This window comes from Euprymna scolopes, chromosome 29 (genome assembly GCF_053919585.1).
Source record: "Euprymna scolopes isolate OS-2025 chromosome 29, ASM5391958v1, whole genome shotgun sequence".
Lineage (NCBI taxonomy): Eukaryota > Metazoa > Mollusca > Cephalopoda > Sepiida > Sepiolidae > Euprymna > Euprymna scolopes.
The window spans coordinates 24,092,932-24,116,263 of NC_136510.1; the positions used below are offsets into that span (position 1 = coordinate 24,092,932).

A 23,332-nucleotide genomic window follows, 5' to 3' on the forward strand; every position below is an offset into this window, starting at 1 on the left:
ATGATTAAAAATCAGTCATGGTATATATATATCTTACCTGTTTTGTAAAAGCATAAGGCAACATACAGGGTTTCACCAAGATGTCACTCAGAGAAATCTTAGTCAATAGAACGTTAGCAACGTGGTTCCTGAAACAGAAATATTCAAAAAAAATATATTAAGAAAATTTTGTCTAAACTACATTCTCATCTTGCTGAAAGTTAAAAACAAATAGTAGACTACCCGTGATCCATTGGGTCAGCATGTTATATTAGCTATGGAATTAATGTATGAGCGTGACACTTGTGACGTAAAGAAAATAGTTTTTTTTGACATAACAGAAACATTTCTATGAAAGTATATTAAAATGAAAAATCACGGACGGATCACTCAAACATGAAAAAAAAAAATCCTCCCTATTTGTGTAAAGTTACCTATTTTTCCGAATAATCACTCCAAAATTGAAAATTAAACATGATTTTCCTACGAATCGAACACAGACGAAAGTCATTTAGCAGCAAAAACGCACATGAACCTACCGATGAGAAATATAAGAATGAAAACCCATATTGGAATCCTTCAACCAAGTTATAGAAACTTAAAATCTAAAAAAAAAAAAAATTAATAAAACCTGAAGCAAAAAAATAAAACCTAAATAAATAAAATAAAATAAAACTAATATTGAAACAGATTAGTAAATGTGTCAACAAATTCACCGTTCTCACACAACTATTTTGTATCTAGAAATGTAAACAAAAAATAAAAAAGAAGGAAGGAAGGAAGGAAGGAAGGAAAAGGGACAGATAGAGAGTAGTAGTAGTAGTCTTGGCTTTACTACAATTGTTCTTATGTTTGTCAACGGGTTAAAGTTGTTTAGTTGTAAAAAAATAGCGACAGTATAGTTGTAATAAAGAATAGTTGCAAAACACCCCACTCTTCCCATGTTAAATAATAATTCCGAAATAATAACGTTAATATTTCAGTGCGCAGGTCAAAATCTGCAAAAGAAGTGATTTGTGTTTATTTGTTTACGTTGTTATGGGTTAATGTTTATGTGCGCATGTGCAACCGGATGTCATAAACCAGAAAGTAGGTTACATCATTCGTTACAAGGTCACTTGAGTTTTATAATTATATAGATTTCCATTAAATTGTATTAGGTTGACAGGAAAGTTCTTGCAGAATTTTTTTTATTTTGATTTCAAATGATGTATTTTTCAATAAGTTTTCGTTATAAAACATTTACTTTATATATATAATTTCAAAGAGTGTTTTTCACTTTATCTAATTGGGTGCTGCTTTACAATTTGTCACTGCGCAGAGGGAAATAACTCTCTCTTACTAAGAGATTCATTCAATTTTTTCATCTCATAGTTTAGGACGCTTGATGCAACAATATTTTTTATTAAATCAAAACATTAAAAAAAGAAAGCTGCAACGATTTTTTTCTTAATGTAACAAAGTCGATACCATTAATAATACAAAAAGTTGCTGGTGCTGTTTCACAATTGTTTACTGTGCAGAGGGAAACAGCTCCCTTTTATTAAGCGATCCATTCATTTTTCATCTCATAATTTAGGACACTCGATGCAACAATATTATATCGGATTTTAATGTAATGTAAATTTTTATTTTTTTAATCAAAACATTAAGAAAAGAAAGCTGCGACAAATTTTTTTATGTAACAAAGTCGATACCATTAATAATACAAAATGTAGTCTTTATGCGACTATTAAGAAACAATATTTTCATTCGATGAATAAACTGCGGCAACTTTTACTTTTTTAATTAAAAAGTAAATGTTATGGTTTTTAAAAAATACCAAGAATGAAACTCTTTAATAAAAACGAGGATTAAACTTTTAAAGCTGTGACAACTTTTTTTTTTTTTTTTTTTTTACTATAACAAAGCTTATAATATTAATAACACCAACATCTAGTTTTTAACATAAATAATAAATCGCAGTTTTCTTTGATAAAAATTACAATTCCTCTACAACTATCGCCGCATTTTCGTTTTTTGTAATGTTAAAATCTAGGCGTTCGTGTTAATCATATTATAAGCTTTATTACAGTAAAAAAAAATTTGCTGCAACTTTATAAAAATTCCATCCTTGTTTTATTAAAGAGTTTCATTCTTTGTATTTTTTTTTAAGGTTAAAGACTAATTTTTTTAAAACCTTGCCATAACATTTACTTTTTAATTTAAAAAAAAAAGTTTCTGCGGCTTCTTTTTTAAAATTTGTGGCAGCTTTCTTTCTTTTTTTTCTTTTTTTTTTTACACAGTGATCACCACTTATCAAGGCCCGGAAGCCACTCAGGGATAAAGGTTATTGCAAGTACATTACGTTAGTGTGAAGATTTGATGAAGTGTTTACTTAAGGGGGCGGTTCATTAGGAATTTGTTAACGTTGGACTTGAAGACATCCAAGTTGTAGTCCGGTGGGAAGCAGGCAGACGGAACAGAGTTCCACAGGTGTGCAGTTCTAAGAAAGAAGCTTTGTTCATGGAATCCGCGTTTTGATTTAGGCACAGATAAAGAGTGGGGGAAACTTTTGACAGTGGATTCAGCTAGACAGGTGTTTTTCGTGAAAGATTGACGAGGGGGACCAGAGATTGGAGTTCAGACGAGCACCTGCCATGGAAATAACGATAAAACAAGGATAGGCTCGCAACGTCTCTTCTGTGGGAGAGAGGTTGCAGGGTAGAGAAAAGGGCATCCCCCACTAAGCCACGAAGTCTATTTTGTACTCTGTCAAGGCAGGATAGGCTGTTTTTAGCAGCTCCTGCCCAGATATGGCAACAGTATTCCATCCTTGGACGTACTTGGCTTTTATATAGATAGAGAATTGCATCAGTAGTGTTTCTTTTTTTAATGTTTTGATTTAATAAAAAAATATTGCTTCATTGAGTGTCCTAAATTATCAGATGAAAAAATAAATGAATCTCTTACTAAAAGAGAGTTGTTTCCCTCTGCGCAGTGAACTATTGTAAAACAGCACTTCTAATTGTTTAAATTACAATCGTTTTAAAACAATTATTTCTTCTTTTCAGAACGTTGAATACAAGATGGAAAAAAAAGCATATTTGCATAATTTTCTTATTTCAATTCAAGCTAGGCTGAAAAGCTGTTGAAACAGCTTGCAATATCACCAAAGTGTTTGGCCAAAGAGCCACTACAGAATGTACAGCACAATAGTGATTTAAGAAATTTTGTGGCAGCGACAAGAGTCTATAAGATGACGAGCGTATTGGTCGGCCATTGGATGTTGACAACGATCAATTAAGAGCCTTAGTTGAAGCCAATCTACGCACAATTGTTCGAGAACTTGCTTCTGAATTAGATGTAATGTATACAATGATTTCCAACCACTTGAGAGAGATTGGAAAGACAAAAAAAAAAACTTGATAAATAGGTGCCTTATGAATTGAATGACAACCAAAAGAAATGCTGTAATGAAGTGTTATCTTCCCTTATTTTACACAACAAGTACAACCCGTTTCTTGACCAGGTTGCGATGAAAAGTGATTGCAATATTCAGCTCAGTGGTTAGACGTCGACAAAGCTCCACGACACTTCTGAAGCCAGATTTGCACGAAAAAACGGTCATGTTGACTGTCTGGTGATCTGCAATCGGTCTCATCCATTATAGTTTTTTTTTTAATGCAGACGAAACCATTATGGCGGTGAAGTACTGCCAACAAATGAATAAAATGCACCAGAAACTTCGACAACAACACCCAGCATTAGTCAACAGAAAAGGCGCAATTCTCGTCCATGACAAAGCACGACCGCACGTTGCTAAACCGACTCTGCAGACGTTGAACGAATTGGCATACTCTGCCTCATCCGCCATACTCTCCAGACCTATCACTTTTTTTAAGTATCTTAACAACTTTCTGCATGAGAAATGCTTCAAAAACCTAAGCGATATGAAAACGCTTTCAGCAACTTCACTGCCACCAGAACACAGTCTAAAAGGAAGAGCTTTGTCGTGGTTCTTGGCATGCCAAGCATTCTGGAGGGTTTTCTTTTTTTTAGAAGGAAGGAGTGGGTTATGCGTGCGTGTCCTATGCGAATGGTTATCAATCAGTTGTTAGTTTTTAAACAGAACAGTAACAAAGCAAAAACAAGTGCTTGTGTAGATCTCTTAAACCAACGCATTTCAGGTGAAAACATTATTACATACTAATGCATCATGTTGAAATTAGTATAGATTCTAAAAATCATGAAAAATGATAGCCTAAAAAAAATTAATTACAAGTAAAAATAGAATTTATTGAATTATCAAGTTTCATCATATTATTTAATGTTGAAGAATTGTGTGACCAATTCAGTATGACAAACTGACTTACCTCCCTTGCATTTAAACTGACTTAAAATAAAGTCTTGAGTTGTAAGTCATATTTAATTTCAGAAGAGTTTCCGATCGGTAGTTATTCTATACAAGTCTTGGAGATGACGAATTCTCAGTGAACAGCTGTTCTGTAGAGGTTCCAGACTTTATAATTTAGCAGCCAAAGAGCAAAAGATGTGCTGGGATGATAAAACGTTTAATTTTTATGGAGCAATTTTGGTTTCTGATTGGTTGAATTAATTTGATTCGTCAGTTCCTAGCAGCAGCATTTATAAATAGAATCTCCCCACTCTGAGGGAGCATACCCTCATTATGAGTAAAAAATATTTCAACATTAAGTATCAGCCATTTTTAAACACATTTTAAAGGAACGTAATTGTGGACAATTTTTTTGTTAAAAATACATTTACCAAATTTTCTACTGGATCATTATCCGTAGTTTTTGGAATTTATACTAATTTTGACATAACACGAAAGTACGTAATAATGTTTTCATCTGAGATGCGTCGGTTTAAAAAAAAAAAAAAAAATCACCGTTCTTTACAAGCACCCAAAAACGTTTACATACTCACCATACAAACAAAATATAAGTTGCTGTGAAACCTAGCAGGGCGGCAGGTAAACCTTTGACGGCATTCAACGATAGAAGTCTATCTGATGAAAATTCTAACATGTGGATACTTTCTATGGAAGAAAGATTCTCGGAGAGGACATATTTGCTGATTTCAATCGTCCTGTCATTTGAGGTTCTCGCTACTGCCATTGTGTAACTATTTAAACAAATGTACACTAATCTGAAGGAAAAGAAAAGACTTTTATTTAGAATTTGATTTAATAAAAAAAAGCAATTGTCTGAAAAAGAGAAGACACAAAAAGAAAGAAAGAAATAATACAGACTTTTCTTTTTGCATCTTCAATTTTTCAAACAATTTTTTACCAAAATTTTTTGAAAATGATTCGTTCATTTCATTTTTTCGACAATTTATTACCTAAATCTTTCAAAAGAGATCCAATCATTTAGACATCATTTTTATTTTATTTATTTTAATTACATTTCATATACTTTATTTCATTTATTATAAAATATCAAAAAATTCCTGTGAAAAATTTTGGCAAGAAATTTTCTGAAAAAGAGAAGCTTTTTTTTTTGCGTCAAAAACTATTAAAACGCATTTTATTCTTATATCAGCATTTCACATTTTTAAATTACCATGTGACGTAGGCATAACTCCATCTCATTGATGTAACCCTAACTACGTGACGTAGGCATAACTCCATCTTATTGATGATGCTTTAACCTATTTTTGATCTATACTATATGGATAATGATTTACAAACAGTAAACCTTGTTGAGAAATAGAGGAAAGAGAGAAATAGAAGCAAAATAGAGGAGAGAGAGAGAGAGAAATAGAAGAGAAATAGAGGAGAGAGAAAGAGAGAAATAGAAGAGAAATAGAGGAGAGAGAGAGAAATAGAAGAGAAATAGAGGAGAGAGAGAGAGAAATGGAAGAGAAATAGAGGAGAGAGAGAGAGAAATGGAAGAGAAATAGAGGAGAGAGAGAGAAATAGAAGAGAGAGAGAGAGAGAAATAGAAGAGAAATGGAGAGAGAGAAATAGAAGAGAAATAGAGGAGAGAGAGAGAGAGAGAAATAGAGAAGAGAGAGAAATAGAAGAGAGAGAGAGAGAGAGAGAGAGAGAGAGAGAGAGAGAGAGAGAAATAGAAGAGAAATAGAGGAGAGGAAGAGAAATAGAGGAGAGAGAGAGAGAGAGAAATAGAGAAGAGAGAGAAATAGAGGAGAGAGAGAGAAACAGAGGAGAGAGAGAGAGAAATAGAGGAGAGAGAGAAATAGAGGAGAGAGAGAGGAAGAAAGAGAAATAGAAGAGAAATAGAGAAGAGAGAGAAATAGAAGAGAAATAGAGGAGAGAGAGAAATAGAAGAGAAATAGAGGAGAGAGAGAGAAATAGAGGAGAGAGAGAGAAATAGAGGAGAGAGAGAGAAATAGAGGAGAGAGAGAGAGAGAAATAATGAAGACATAGAAGAAAGAGAAGAGTAAAAGAAAAGAGAAGTAAAATAAGGAGGAAGAAAAAAAAGCGAATTTCAACCAAATAGATTTTAAAAAATTCGGAAATCAGCTTCTCCCCCATTTACCAAATAATTAAAAAAAAAAAAAAAAAAAAATTAAAAAGATAATGTGCCCGTATTACTCTCCATGTTGTTTAGAATATATATTCCGAAATTCATAATGATATATTCATTAGTTTATGAGATTATCCTGCACATAGTGTTTCATAGGAGACCATATTAGAGAGAAAGAGACGGATGGTGACATTCCTATTGATGAGGGGGAAGATACGTTTATACAGATATTACAGAGGGGGAGAGAAGAGAGAAGACATTTATAACTTTTACAGTTCTGTGGATGTTCCTTCTTTTAACATATATTAGAGTGGAGAGAGATTGATTAGTTCTTTAACACCGGAGGGGACAGTCATTACTTAGATGGAGAGGGGGACACATTTCTTAGATGGAGGGGGACACATTACTTAGATGAGTTATACACAAAGTTCATTATAAAGATGAGTGGGAACAATGTTCATATAAATGATTTCACATTACCTTCAATTTGGTTGAAACATGACACGAAGGCGGCAGTTACAAAAATATGAGATGTTCTTTTATTCCATTTGACCGGTCGAAATGATGATCACATCCAGGAATTCAAAGTTGTTTCTTCATGTTTAAAACTTTCCCCCTTCGCTTCTAAAGGGACCCTCCTCTGATTCGATCCAGACTCAACTCTGGACTCCGTCTCTCTCTGTCTCACTCATCTTCGACTCTAGCTCCTATGTTGAGAATTCATTTCTGCCATGACGTCATACATGTGTCTAAAACGTGATCGACCCACGTGGCCTGAACATGCGTGGTTCGCACATCTTCCCAAACTATTTCTGCAGACAAAGAATTCTTATTAACCTATTTTTCAACCTAACTTATTTTTTAATATGTTTTTAATTTGCTATTATTCGTTATTTTCTAGATGATCTTATATCAATTCTGTTTTCATAAAAAGAATTGAACAATCAAAATTCCTTTTACTACAAAATATCTAAACTATTTTATGTGAACTGAGCAATGCTAAATTCCATTTCTGAATCTATTCCTGAACCTTGCTTACAAGGTTCGAATCTCGGTCTATCCTAATCCCATTTTTACTTATCTAATGTTTTTCTTACTTACAAGAAAAGGGGAACCTTTCTTGTAACATTAGTAATAAATATATAAACATAGCAAACTTATATATAAGGAATATAAAAATATGAAATCGAAATCCAGACAAGATGCAAGGTTTTATATATGGTACAATGAGTAAGCATATAATAATAATAATAATAATCCAGATGCCTCTGTTCAGTCTGGAAAGACAAAGTATACCCTCTGTAGGGGCAGCTGTGTGTGAAATTGTGAGGGAAGGGTTACGCAATCCCCAACCACGCGTCTCTTGAATCGGCAATGTTTGAATCCAGTGGCAAGAAGTCCAGGATGACTGGAAACAATGCCGAGATAAGTGGAGAGCACATACAACACTTAGAAGTCCCAAATGGTCACTCATTTAGTACTGACCAGGTTTAACGTTGCTTAACTTCGGTGATCCAGCGGGAACCGGTGTGTCAACTTGATTATGCCGTACATAATAATAATAGGTTGTTTACCTGTATTCTACATAAATTGATAATAATAATAATAATATAACTAATATAAATAATAATGTGAACACATCTCTAAAGTCAAATAAAGAGAGTGAGAAGGAGAGAAAAAAAAAAAAATGAGAACAGTGAATTATAACCAAACAGACAAAACCCGGAAATCAGTTCCCCACTCCACCCCTATCCCACCCTCATTAAAAAAAAAAATGATATTCCATCAATTACAGATGATGCTATGACCTACTTATGTATTTGCTGCAAAGTAACCGGAAGTTGTTTGCTTTCTATATCTTCCTGCATCTGGAACGCATGAAGTACTAATTGGCTTTCTCCTTCCGAGGTGACCAAAACAGTTGCCACCCCAATACCATTTTCGAGAGGATGAAGAGAGGCTTGACAGCATCGACCCTGTTAGTAAAAAAAAAAAAAAAAAAAAAAATACATAAGAAAAACAAAAAATTTAGTCAAAATAGTCGAGATGATGAGGTAAAATTACTATTATATATTATTCCCATTCATACCGATTGGTTGATCTGTTTGTCATATTACATCAGCATTTTTGAGAAAAATGATTCTTTGAAATAAAAGGTTTTACACTGAAACCTTTGGTTTCTGTCATAAGAGGACATTTAAATATGAAAAAAAATATGAAAAGAAAAAAAAAAAAAATCACAATTCTTGCATAAATAATCTATAATATAAATCTCACCTGTTGTTTAAATGTATATATGTTTATATGTATGTTTGTATGTCTGCCTAAAACTTTGGACTTTGCGACGGATTTTCACGAGATCGGTATTGTTTTGAAGCTTGACCTTTTGGACGACAAACATGGAAAAAATTGGCTAAAAATATTAATTCCTTCACCCTCAACTGGGCACTTTTCTACAGGAAGGGGTTGTTTTCTTCATCGATATTTTCGAAAATAATCCCCTCTTTTTGATTAACTAGCCTTAATTTAAAACTTCACTTCTGGTTTGGCGATGGACGCAACGACAAAGACATCACGTTTATTTTTTTCACGTTTTTTTTCTTCTTCACGGTACGGGTTCGAGCCTGCCTGCCTACTAACACTTTTTTTTTTTTTTTTTGCTCAACACACACCTCCAAAACACCCAGGCAATGCCAGGCACCCAGGCTAGTATAAAATCTATAAATATAAAAGCGAAAATGTTTGTCCAAAAAAGGCTTTTTTCCGAGAACTGATCGGTCGCCTCACAACTTCTTAAAACTTTTTATATCGCGCCTAAATGATAATATCTACGAGTTAACAATTGGGGTCGCCTGTCTATTTAATTTGCCCGACTTTGAAAAGATAAATATTCAACAACTTTCGATCGCCACATGTACATTAAGCTTTTTCGTATAAAAAAAAGAAGCGAACAAACTTGCGGTAAATAAAACACTGTCCCGCACTCAAAGTTAACGTCAATAACTCGTCAGAAACGGGCACCTGCCAAGTTGCACTTTTTTTTTCACACGTTATTATTTTCCAATTGCGCATCAAGGCTTTGTTTGTTTTTTTTTAAAACAAACACCCGGCCAACGATTTACCTCAAAACACACACACCTACAAACATGCGGGCAACTCCGGGTACCCTCCGCTAGTATAAAATAAATATAAAAATATAATAATAATATAAAATTTATATTATAATATATAATGACATAAAATATATTACATAATAATATAAAACTTTTACTGTTAAAATACATTACAGTACAATTAGAAAATAAAAAGATTCTTTTTAAGCGTTTCTGGAAGTTTCTACAAATAGAACAAAAACTGTTCTTTTTCTGAGGGCTCCAGAAAGTTCCAAGTCATAGTGTTTAATTTTAGAAATTCTAGAATGTTCCATCCACGATGACTATAAATAGATGCCAATAGCATCATAACTGGAGTTATTAAATCAGCTCTTAGAAGGAATGCTAGTTTTGGACGACTTTTCAACTATTTATGACTCTGGTATTTTTTTTTTTTTTTTTACATGATAGTCACCACTTATCAAGGTTCAGAAGCCACTCGGGGATAAGGGTTATTGCGTGTACAGTAATCAATGGGATGATATTGTAGTAATCGTTAGTAATGGAGATTTGATAAAGTGTCTTACTTAAGGGGGCAGTTTATCAGGAATATTTTTCCTGGGATAAATAAAATCCGGTTGCAAGGAATTTCTGAAACAAGCCAATTGCAAACACCCTCACAAAGAACTTGACTTTTGGTAAATATTGATTTTCTGATCTTATACTCTGAAATTGACTGAATTTTGATTAAAAAAAAAAATGAATTAAATTTACACATGATGACGGCAAAAATTCTAATGTTGTTTGTTATCTTGCGTGTTTGTCATATGTAAAAGAATGTTTCAAATGATAGGAGGAAATGCGTAAATAAAGAAAAGAAAAATGGCAATGTAAAAAAAGAGTAGAAAAGAGAAAGGGGAAGAAAGAGATGGGAAGAGGAAGAGAGAGAAAGATAAAAAAATGAGGGAGAGGGTGAAAGAAAGGGAGTAAAAAAAGAGAGGAAGTAGAAAAGAGCAAAAGAAGAGAGAGATACAGAGAAGTGAGGATGAAAAGAGGCAGAAAGGGGGAAGAGAGGCTAAAGAAAAAGAGAAAGAAAGAGAGAGAGAAATGGGGAAGAGAGAAATGGGGAAGAGAGATTTTATCAGGCTAAAAATTGATATTAAAATTTTTTTTTAGTCATTTAAACCAAGGGTCTCCAAACTACAACCCACCAAAGTCTTTAATCTGTCTTAAATGAGGAAGAGGGTGAAAGAAAGAGAGGGCATGAAAAAAGAGAGGGGGAGAGAAAGATAGAGAAGTGAGGATAGAAAGAGGCAGAAAGGAGGATAACGGGCTAAAGAAAGAGAGAGAGAGAGAGAGAGAGAGAGAGAGAGAGGATAAAAGAGAGAAATGGGGAAAAGAGATTTCCTCAGGCTAAAAATCGATATTAAAATTTTTTTTTTAGTTATTTAACCCAGGGGTCTCCAAACTACAGCCTACCAATGTCTTTAATCTGTCTTGTGGAAAACGTAAAAATATTCAGGAAAAATTTTTTTAAATGGAAATGTGTAAAAATAGCATGGTCGTTTCTTTTTGTTCAGAAAATGATTAAAAGAATGAAGTTTTAGAAAAACGGTTTCACTAATAAGCAAAACAGGATAAAACATGTCCAGATTTTTTATTTTTATTATTTTGGCCCACATAGCTTTAAAAAATCAGCAACATAATATCCCTATACAAAACCTTTGAGGATCCGTGATTTTAACTATTTTTTTCTTTCAAAACCATTGCAAATATTATTTTAGAGAAAAAAAAAAATCTTAATTTTTAGACAGAAGTTTTACATTGCTATTAGAATTCATTGCAAACTAAACTTCCTCGACAAAGTGTAGCAGGAACAAGTAATCTGAAAAGTAATTTTGGATATACAGGCAATTGGAGGTCGAGTAGAGAATGCAGGAGGATGTCTCTTCTTGAAGTTCGTAGTATATGGTTGTCATATGAGGCCATATTTTCCTCTTAAATATGAAGAAATTATGATTTCTTTGAGCATTTTAGTGCCTATAAATAGTTTTATATTTTCTTTTCTGTTTTCAATCAATTTTTTTTACTACACACTCTTTTTTTTTTTACTCTTTTTTTATTAAATATATTTGTTGCAGTAACAAAACACAATAACGTAACAATGTTTTTCAGCCAAAAGTGCAATAAAAGTTGAATCTCCTATTAACACTAATTATTCAACAATTTCTGATTAGAAATTGTTGAATCCTTAAAAGCTTGCTTACCTATATTCTGCATAAATTGATAGTCCTCCTTTTTACTGACACCGTAATACGTACCATGTCTTAACTTCACTGTGTTCTCTTGGCTCCAAAATAATATGTCATGCCACAATGTAGCACATTTGCACAGCTCACCTTCTTCAAAATGAACTCCCTCTTTCTTTAAACAATTTGAATTTATTCAGCCCAAGTCTAATTTGCATACAAATGGCAAGAATTTGCATTAGTTCATGTTAGGTTTAAAAGCAGCATTTAATAAAGAGGGAAGCTTACCTGGCCTCTGGCCAGCTTTAAAAGCAGCATTTAATAAAGTGGGAAGCTTACCTGGCCTCTGGCCAGCTTTAAAAGCAGCATTCATTTCTGCGCATGCGTGGCAACTCCTATGATTCTTAAGTTAATTACAAATTCATTGAATTCACTATCGTTTTTTTTTTAAATTTTAACCATGTGGAAGTCATTCTTAACATTGCTTTATCTTTATGCCAATATCTTCTACCCAGGCAATGCCGGGTACTCTCTACTAGTATATCTATAAAAGTGAGAATGTGTGTGTGTGAGGACACTTCTCAACCAATATACTCAACGAATTTTTGATCTACAAATTTAAAATTTGTACATAGGGTAATCAGACATGGGAAAAACTTTTTAATCAGTTTTCATCCGGGGAAAAGGGATACTAAGGGAAACGTAGGGGTGGGGGGTGGGGGTCATTGGATTTTTATGTGTGAATCATTCACATAACAGATTACTTACGTTAAGAATAAGTAGGTTTGGAAACACTTTTTAAACACTGTGGCAAGCTGGCCTAATGGTTATCATACTTGACTCACTGTCTTTAGGTTTTGGTTTCAATCTCAGCTTGAGTATTTTTTTTCTCCTTACTAACAAGAAGTGAACTCTTTAAAAAAAAATATTACTCACATGCACAGGTTTCAGGTTCTCTCATTTTTTTTTTTTACTTCATTTTTTAAAGGAATTTAATGTTATGTTTTAATATCTATGGTATTTCTGTTATGTAAATAAGAATTCTGCATATTTTATGACTGGGCAACGCCAGGTAGCCTGCTAGTATATCTATAGAATTCGCATTAGTTCATGTGACCATTGAGGATAAAATCAACTGTGTATCGCCATTTTGTTTTTTTCTATTATTCACCAGTCGAATCCTACAAAATGTGGAGACACATGGGTACTTTTGGGGGGGGGGGGGGCAAATAATTTTCCACACTCACAACAATTTCCTCTACACTACCGCTCCTCCATTTACATAAACACACGCACACATACATTCAAGCATTAAAGTAAGGGGGAAGAAAAAAAGAAGTACAATAAGAAACCCGTGCTCCAAAAGTGTCTCAAATGTTAACATTCGAAGTTACTTGCTCCTGGGTAATGTTCAGTCTCCTTGCTAGCACAACTTGATCAATAAAACATCCTTGGATAAGTCTCAGTTGATAAATCACTTACCGTTTCTGTTATCTGTTGTTGATGCACAATTTCCCATGTGCCTAATTGAGTCACAGCCCACAAATATATCCTGCATTGAGTGACGCATATGAGCAGGTCCTTCGACGTAGAGGAGAGGTCGTCACAGCTAGAAGGACAAAGTCGGCTGTTAAGGAGACTCACAACTTCTTCATTGCTGTCTGGGAGCTAACAAGCAGAATATATAAATTGAAAAAATTAAATTGATAATCTAATTATCTATAAAGTGTTTGAGACAAATTTTATCATATATTATTTCATTTGGAATTCATGAGATGAGTATTATTTATTAATCTATTTATTGCGGACTATTATCCTCATCTTCTTTTTTAGCTGTTATTTCACAATGTTTCGGCCAACTATTCCTCTGGCCTTCATTAGGTGGTAACTGCGATGGGATAGGAACTCCGGATCTCCTAACTGCATCCACAGCAATTTCTGCTGTCTGTAGTTGTTGTCATCTCACCACGTTTTGGCCAAGTAAATCTCTGGCCGGCTTTGGGTAGAATTGAAACCGCTATTTTCAGATAATTCTCACCTAGAACCGTAGAGATTTAACATCTCTATCTACTGCGCAACAGACCCGGAAGGGTGATCAAGGTTTAATTTTTTGGTCTTATAAATTCATGTTTTAATTATTTATTATCTGATCTTCCATGGTCGGATACCGAATGGTATATTTACATTATTTTATTTGGAATTCATTATTGAGATGAGTATTATTTATTAATTTATTTATTGCAGACGATTATCCTCAGCTTTTTAGTTGTTTCACGACGTTACCACCTGATGAAGGCCAGAGGAATAGTTGGCCGAAGCATCATGAAACAACTAAAAAAAAAAGATGAGGCTAATAGTCTGGAATAAATACATTAATACAAATTTTATTATTTTAAAAATATTTTTTCATTTTAGAACTATTTCAGATATTTAATAGTGGTAAACTGCAACAGATGGCTGTTTGTGTGTGCTGGAGACCATGAGGGGATATGAGCGCGTATGAAAATAGCAGCAGCAGCAAAGGATGGATGGCAAGCTATTGTATTAGCAGCAGGAGCAGTGTTGGAATGCATATGCAAATTGGCAAGTGTGCTCGGGTTTGTATCTGAGGAAAAAGAAAAACGATATCACATGGTTGGGGGAGAAACAAAGTTGGCGCCAAAGGAAACAGATATGTAAAGTGAGGGCCAGAATTTGGCCAGCGTGCAATCAGAGGAAAGATACGCGGCCATGCTAGACTTTTTAAGCGATGTCGAGACAAGAAAGTAACGGTAATAAATGCTGTTGTTAAAAAAGAAAAAATGCCGGCCCGGATTTGTATTTCTTTCCAATTTTATTTTTATAAATTACTAAAGTAAAGTGTAACAGCCACATTACATATATTTATTTTGAATGCAATATCATAAAAGGGTCAAGATGAAGAAGAAAAAAAAAAGAAAAAGAAAATAAACATTACCATGGAAAAATGCAGTTGCAAAAGAGAGATAAAAAAATAAAACAGTCACAAATAGGACTTAAAAACAAACTCAGCCAAGAGTGTAAAATTTAAAAAAAAAAAAAAAAGGTGAGGATATTGCACCAGTCAGTGAGTCACTTGTTCACTTTTTAAAAATTTTTTGTTCTTGTCTACACACTTTCGAATTTTCTTTGGTTCTGTCAGTCATATGTTAAAGATGAATAAGGCTAGGACAACAGCATAATCTTTTTATTGTTTTAACTCTCGAGTATGTATCCATTGATATCTTATATGCTTTTATATAGAGTGATGTGGTTCTTGGTTAATTAACTATATCTAACTATGTTCGATATATACTCGAAAGTCAAAACAATGAAAAGAATATGCTGTTGTAATAGCCCTAAAGATAAATGTTCTAGTCTTATGGGTTGGTTATGCATTATTATAAGTGATATTGTTTCATACTCATTTTAATGTAGCAAATAACTTGTTTTGTTTTAGATAGAAATTTGGAATAAACCATTTTGACTTGAACATATTTTTATGAGTTTGTGTTTAAACTGTTTAAGTGGTATCTCTAGTTTTATTGTTATGAATTACTAAACTTTCAAAATTTGAAAAAAAAACTTGGTTGAAGGTTTTGCAAGACTGGAATAAATGTTTAAACAATTATAACATGTGAAAAAATAAAAATACGTACTAAAAAAATAAAAATAAATTTGACTTTATTTCTATAAGGAGTAGTCTTACAGGTTGTTTATAATTGACTATTAATCCTGTCATTGTGTAAAAGGATTATTAAATATGAAGATATTGTATTTATTTTATTTTTTGAATAAAAAACTGAAAAAGAAAAGACACGTTCATTTATAGCACGGGCTATACTGAGCAATTTATGAATAATTTTGTTTTATTTGCGAGGTTTTTCACCATCTCTGGTGCTTTTGTTTGCCGGTATTTTGCTACATTGATTCATAAAAATGAAATATTAAAATGTTAAGCAGTTTTAATTTTAAAATAAAAGCAAGACTGCATGATGGTCAGGTGGGACACTTTTTTTTTTTTTTTTTAATTTTTTACAAAGGACTCACCACTTATCAAGGTCTAGAGACCACTTGAGGATAAGGGTTAATGAATGTACAGTAGTCAATGTGATAATATTGTAGTAATCATTAGTAGTACAAATTTGGTAAATTGGATTACTTAAGGGGACGGCTCATCAAGAACTTGTTTACATTGAACTTGAAGACGAACATATTGTAACCAGCCGGAAAGCAAGCAAACGGAAGAGAGTTCCACAGGTGTGCAGTTCTAAGAAAGAAGCTTTGTTCATGGAATCTATATTTAGGTTTATACACAGATAAAGAGTGGGGGAAATTATTGATAGTGTTTTCAGCTAGACGAATGTTTTTCATGAAAGTTTGGTGAGGGAGAACTATAGATTGGAGTTCAGATGAGCACTTGCGATGAAAATAATGATAAAGCAGAGATAGGCTTGCAACATCTCTTCTGTGGAAAAGTGGTTGCAGGAAAAGGACAAGGGTATTCCCCACTAGGCTACAAAGTCTATTTTGAACTCTATCAAGGCAGGATAAGATCTTTCTAGCAGCTCTTGCCCAGATGTGGCTACAGTACTCTGTCCTTGGCTGTACTTGGCTCTTATTCAGGTAAAGAATTTTTCCTTGGCAATCGATTTGATGTGCATGTTCCATTTCAGATCAGGAGTAAAGGTTAGATCCAGAAGCTTGTCAAAACACAGAGCCTAAAAGGAGATTATTTTTTGTAACTGAAACTCTTTATGACAATAAGACACAGCAGCTTGCATTGCCGCTATAGTAGAAAGATAAGTGCCTACTAAATATTTGGAGTGCTCACAGTCCTCAGTTATAGAGATAGAGGATGTGAATAGCAAGGAGTCTTTTCTGTGGACAGTCCAAAAGTTGTTGACAGGGTTCAGAGAACGGATCAAATTTCCCTGGTATGCAACATGATCTAGCCATCGGAAGTACGTGACTCGACTTTTGGTGGGTCAGTTTACGAACAAAGAAGCTTAAAGGATAGCGGAAATTAGAATAAACATTACTTGCATTAAATAGATTGTCGATTCTTAATGATAAGGTCAAACTGTATTATATTATGAAAAGATGTAAATGTCTGGGACATGGATAACGCCTTTGGCTCGTTGGGTCAGGTACCGTAATTCTCTTGAATAGTCTCATCAAAAGTAACTGAGCACTGAAAAGACAAAAATGGGATGAAATTGTCTTGAATAATCTCGCCAAATGGGCTGAACCGTTAAAAGATAAAAAGTGGTCATGGATGAAACAAAGGATTAGATTAACTAGTATTCTCTCAAATAATCTTGTTAAAATAACTGGGCACTAAAGGGACAAATGAGTCATAGCACTAGGAAAAAAGTTATGATAAATAGTTTAGTGAAAATTTCAAAAAGGAAGTTTTAACCAACTAGAAATCTATCAATGAGCAAAGAGATATAAATGTAATGACTGATAGGCTATTGAGAGAGAATTGAGGGTTGATGTCGGAGAATAAGAATCAAGCGCAAAAAAAAACTTACAAAAGACATATATGTATAAATGTATCTTGAAACAATTAACATTATAACCTATGTGTTGCGAAGACTGTCAAGAAAAAAAATGACGTTATTACTAAAATAAAAATATCCCATTTCCATTTGGTGAACTTTCAGACTAAGGACCAACAAACATCAAAGACTATGCAAACCCTGATTTGGTCTTGCAATTTGCCTTTGTAAAATATTTTTAACATTTGAAACTGTGTTCTTGCACAACCAAGCTGAAACACTTCAACACTGCTTCAGTGAAATTTTTAAAAATCAAAGAAAAAAAATACATCCTTGCTATTTAAACAGTTAACTAATTTATTTCCCCTTTCAACATATTAAAAATATTGCTTTAAATATTTGGAAAAATATGTCAGAATTCCTTTATTTTTACAAATGAAAAAAAAAAAGAAAGAATAAATAAGGAAAGGAATTTCTGACATAAAAAAAAATGTATGGAAATATCGAACAGACTATACACTAAAGCAGGTATGACTAGAAAGAACTGGATAGTTAGAAGACAGTGGCTTACATCATGGTGATTTACGCTAGAATAAGAAATTTGTAAACAGTCAGAAAATGCTTGATGAAAATCCATTTTGTCTGATTCAAAAGCTTCTTTTCTTCTTTATAGCGAGCGTGTAAGGTCTCTCTCTTTCATCTACTGTTTTTCTTTTTTCATTTACTCCATCTCTTTCATCCACTCCCTCTCTCTCCCTCTTTCATCCACTCCTTCTCTGTTCCTTTTTCATCCACTCCATTTATCTCTTTCTCTTTCATCTATTTTGTTTTTCTTTATTTCATGGATTCCATTTCTCCTTCATCCACTCCATCTCTCTTTCTTTCTTTCATTCTCTCTCTCTCCTCCTTCCTCTCTTTTCTCCATAATCTCACCAACAAACTCCTTTTCTCTTTCTTTCTATCATCTACTCTCTCTCTTCTTTCCTCTATTTTCATCTTATGAAACACAGTTGATGTGATTGTTTCCTCTAGTTTGCACCTAATCATGATGCACACATTTGACCAAAGCCATTGCATATCAGAACCATTCAGGACCCATGCGTCACCATCATTCGAGATGGTAGAGTGAACAAAAAATGAAAAGACTTTATCATGAATCTAGAAAGAAACGTACACAGACATACGGATTGGCAGCAACTTTGTGAACACCTTGCCCATGCAACACAGCACTGAACAACCATGGTGCATTCGCAACTACCACCAGCATCCAACATGTCACCCAAATCGCAGAAAGCAGCTTCAACATTAAATGGGGACGCCACCTACATCCACATGTGCCATAGTTCGACCATCAATTGCATGCGCAAAACCCCAACATCTGTGACAGCTTGTAAATGGTTACACGAGGATTAGAAAGAAGATAAGAATGGGTAAATGACAAGATTAGTATTCAAGTTATTTATCTACCTCCCATGGTGGGTTAATGTGACACAAGGGTTAGAAAGTCAGATTTAAAAAATCAGCAACCCAGAGGAAGAGTACTCTTGCTTGCCAAAAATGCCTGAGCAGCCATGTCTGCATTCCTCTGTAGAGATGTTTCAGGCAATTTGCAATAAACTAACCCCTTCTCAAATGGAGAAGGCAAAACCTGAGATGATAGACCTTCTAGAACTGCAGATACATATCTCAGTCAACAGGGAATGGACTAGATTCTGTTTGTTTGATGAGGAGGAAAAAATCTTGGTTGGATACTATACTAATAGTTAACCCATTAACATCCATGGCTCTTTTTTAAGGACCACACAAAAAATGTTTAATATTTACTGAAATGGAACACGTACACAAAGTCTGTTACCAAGGTCGCTGGAAAAATGGTAGGATCCTTCTATTGCTCCAAAAGATATCTCACTGCTGATGCAATTCTCTATCTATATCAGAGCCAAGAACGTCCAAGGATGGAGTATTGCTGCCAAATCTGGGCAGGAGCTGTTAAAAACAGCTTATCCTGCCTTGACAGAGTACAAAATAGACTTTGTGGCTTAGTGGGGGATGCCCTTTTCTCTTCCCTGCAACCTCTCTCCCACAGAAGAGACGTTGTGAGCCTGTCTTTGTTTTATCGTTATTTCTATGGCAGGTGCTCATCTGAGCTCCAATCTCTGGTCTCCCCTCACCAATCTTTCATGAAAAATACCTGTCTAGCTGAAACCACTGTCAACAGTTTTCCCCACTCTTTATCTGTGCCTAAATCAAAACATAGATTCCATGAACAAAGCTTTTTTCTTAGAAGTGCACGCCTGTGGAACTCTCTTCTGTTTGTCTGTTTCCCACCTGACTACAACTTTTATGTCTTCAAGTCCAACATAAACAAATTCCTGATAAACCGCCCACTTAAGTGAGAAACTTTATCAAATCTCCATTACTAATGATTACTACAATATTATCTCATTGATTACTGTACATGCAATAACCCTTATCCCCGAGTGGCTTCCGGGCCTTGATAAGTAGTGACTATCATGTAAAAAAAAGAAAAAAAAAAAAAAGAAAAAAAAGAACAGTTAGTTTTTTCAGAAATATTTTTAATTAGCACTAAATGTCTATGTGTATATTAAATAATATTAAATATTAAATCTAAATAAATATTAAATAATATTAAATATTAAATATAAATAAATATTAAATATAGTTAAATATTAAATATAAATAAATATTAAATATAGGTAGAATTCATTTTATAACAATTTCATCTAATATTTTGAAGCAAAAATAAACATAATTACCAAACAAATTAACTAAAAAATAAAATTGGGCGTTAATGGGTCAAAGTGCTTAAAATATTAGAATAAATGTACTGCGGCTTCCTGAACCTTCCCCATACTACACAACAGGGAGCAGTAATAATACATTCGTACCTACCACCACTATCCAACATGCCATCCAAATCGCAGGAAGCAACTTTAACATCAAGTAGAGCACAATCTACATCCACATATGCCATAGTTTGACCATTGATTGCCTCCAACATCTGTGACAGCCTATTAATGGTTACATGAGGACCAGAGAGAAGATAAAAATGAGTATGTAACAAGATCAGTATTCAAGTTATCTCCTTCCTACACTGGGTTGATGTGATGCAAGGGTCGGAAAATGGGATTGGAAAAATCAGCACCGTAGAGGAAGAGCACTCTGGCCTGCAAAAAAATGCCTAGACAGCCCAGCCTGCATTCCGTGGTAGGGATGTTTCAGGTGATTAGCAATAAACTCCTCAAATGGAGAAGGCAAAGCCTGGGAGAATGGACCCTTTAGAAATGCACAGGACCAGAAACATATCTCAGTCAAAAAGAAACAAACCATTTCAACAATGGCCGAGATTCTGTTGGCTTTGGTGCTGAGTGGAAAAAACTTCACTCGGCTTGAGTAGTTGAAGTGTTTAAACGTATTGCAATACTGTTAATACTTACCTTGAAACTGTCAGCCGTCTTCAAATTCTGGAATGCCTTATTGTTTAACTCACTATCACAGACAAAAGATGAAAACGTATGTACACAAGACTTGACGATTAACGATGGCGCTGAAATCCGTTCGGACTGAGAGTCAACGCACTTTGACATGTCTTCATTGGAAAGATCAGAACGATGCCCAGAATGATGAATTACAGATTTATATCCGGTTTCAGGATCTTGTTTGTCCGTTTTAAGCGCCGTCTGGTTTTTATTATCACACAAAGTCATTTTGGTTGTAGATTCTGTATTATTATTTTCTATATGAATAATCCGATCACCTTCTGACTGAATCTCGGATGAAATACTTCTATTAGCACTCACATTCTCTATGTTCATTGTGCTACCAGTATTGGTATTATTGCTCTTTGAGGAGATAATTCTTGTCTTAGAATACGATTCTTCATGAAACGAATCTTGATTTTCTGTTTTTGAAAACAAATCTATGGGACTTTCTTTGTTTTGCCATCTTTTTGTAAGAGTTTTGTCATCAGAAACAGAGTCCTTCATGGGGTTTGTTATATTAACCTGAGATAACCCCTGAGAACACCGGGGAAGTAAGGGCAGCCCTCTATCACTCAACAGCTCATCAACATCCACCGAATCTAATATATCTTGATGATCGGTTAAACAACTTTTTGATTTTGAATCCGTAATCGGAATTTGGTGATTTGTTTTATCGAACATCCTCGACTGACAATTCCCAGGATCTTCAGAATCAACATGATCCAAAGAATCCAAGCGTTCTTGGGATTCTTGGAAGTGGTTTTTAAAGTTGGTATTTGGTTCAGGTTTATGAGTGACCTTTTGAGGATTCTTAACAGTATCGGTTCTGGTAAATGGTAAACATCTCAGAAAACTTTTGGAATTTCCAAGCAAGGATGCATCTTTGGAATCCACAGAGGAAATTTCTACCTTGGAATTAACATTCTGTTTTGGAATTTTTCTTGGTGTATCAACCGATTCGCTTTCTAAAAGACATTCTTGGATGTTATCAGACATGCAAACAGATTCTAATAAATTCCGGGATACCAATTTACAACTGTCACCATTGCTGGCATCTTCAGGAAGAGAATTTTGAAGATCTTCACTCGGGTTTGATAAGTGTTTTCGGAAATGTTCAGATTCTTCAAGATTGGCCGAATTTGTTATATTTGAACATTCTTTCAAACTATTAATCGGATTATCTTTAATACTGATAACTTTATCAACGCCAACCATTTTTGTCGCAGACTGGCAACTTGAAGAACTCTCTACTTTTCTACAAGATTTAGTCTTTTTTATCTTTTTGGATTTAATGTGAGCATATTCAGAATCCGGAAGTTGGAATTCTTTGAAGATGGCATCGCGTTTTCCTTCTTCTACAATATAATCTAAAACCGACAAAAGAATAACATTCTGTTCTTCCTTTTTGAACGAACGCCTTTTTTGCTTTGGTTTCTCTTTTAAAGAACTTTGGTTAATATCACAGTAGAATTCGGTATTGGCGGATTCAGTTGTCGGTGGCGGAATGTCTCTAAAAGATGCACTGTATTTCCGTTTCCTTCTGATTGTCGGTGGAACTGAGTTACTGGAACCAAAACTGGAATTGTTTTGTTTTATGCTCAAAGCAGAAATCTTCAAGATGTCTGCAGAATTTTCAGAATTCAGATTATCGACATTTCCAGAGGAATTGGAATTATCTTTGATCTCACTTTCTGGAAGTTTCTCTAAATTTCTTGAACAAATTATCTGGTTCTCAGAAGAGGCAATGCTACATTTTTCGACATCTTCATCTTTATAATCATTGGATTCATCCAAGCACGTCTTTTCTTCTGAAGGTGAGTCTCGAGAACTGTCTTCACTTGCGTCTTTATTTATCGGACTTGGCTTACAATTCTGACTTGGCAATTTTTCCTTTTTAGAAGAATCTGAATTTCGCAACATTAGATCGGAAAGGGTTAAAGCTAATGATTTCTCTTTAGAAGACAAAACAATTGGGGAATTGACATTTCCTCTGTCAGATTTGTCTTGGAAACTTCCTTCATCTCTTGTCATCAATTCGTTCTGTTCTTGAATTTTCCTTTGTACATGTTCTCTAGCATTCTTGACTCGTATGGCAAGCTGTAACAAGAAAGAAAAGAAGTTGTTTTTAAAGAATATCTCAACCAATGAAAATACAATTAATATTCTTTTATTTATAGAAGCCATTGTATTAAATATTAAATTATATTTACCCAGTTTGATATTGTTTTTACCTGCAAGTTGTTTTTAAACTTACAATCTAAAACAGGCATGTCAAACTCAAAGTCCTCTCAGGGCCATAAGTGTCGATTTGTATTGTCATGAGGGCCGCAAATGTTGAGCATCTATAATGTAAATCTCACCTGTCTGTTTAAATGTATGTTTGTATGTCTGCCTAAAACTTTCAACAGAGGTGATGGATTTTCATGAGATCGGTATCGTTTTGAAGCTCGACCCTTCGGATGACAAATATCGAAAAATTGGCCAAAAACATTAATTCCTTCACCTTTCAACAGA

At 34.2% G+C, this 23,332-nt stretch overlaps 2 protein-coding genes across 2 annotated transcripts in view; one reads left to right on the forward strand and one right to left on the reverse strand.

Annotated features, from left to right (window-relative positions):
* LOC145252545 (uncharacterized) overlaps window positions 1–14,834 on the forward strand; it is a 76,837-nt gene extending 62,003 nt beyond the window's left edge. Inside the window, exon 2 of the transcript XR_013863614.1 lies at window positions 14,230–14,834. The gene's annotated coding sequence lies outside the window, so the exon portion shown is untranslated. The remainder of the gene's footprint in view (window positions 1–14,229) is intronic.
* The window catches only part of LOC145252547 (uncharacterized), a 54,879-nt gene that overhangs the window by 4,824 nt on the left and 26,723 nt on the right, over window positions 1–23,332 (reverse strand). Inside the window, exons 3-7 of the mRNA XM_080112099.1 lie at window positions 20,774–22,915; window positions 13,297–13,482; window positions 8,286–8,449; window positions 4,909–5,130; window positions 38–128 (exon numbers count right to left, since the gene is read on the reverse strand). Coding sequence (XP_079968225.1) covers window positions 38–128; window positions 4,909–5,130; window positions 8,286–8,449; window positions 13,297–13,482; window positions 20,774–22,915 — 2,805 coding nt within the window. The remainder of the gene's footprint in view (window positions 1–37; window positions 129–4,908; window positions 5,131–8,285; window positions 8,450–13,296; window positions 13,483–20,773; window positions 22,916–23,332) is intronic.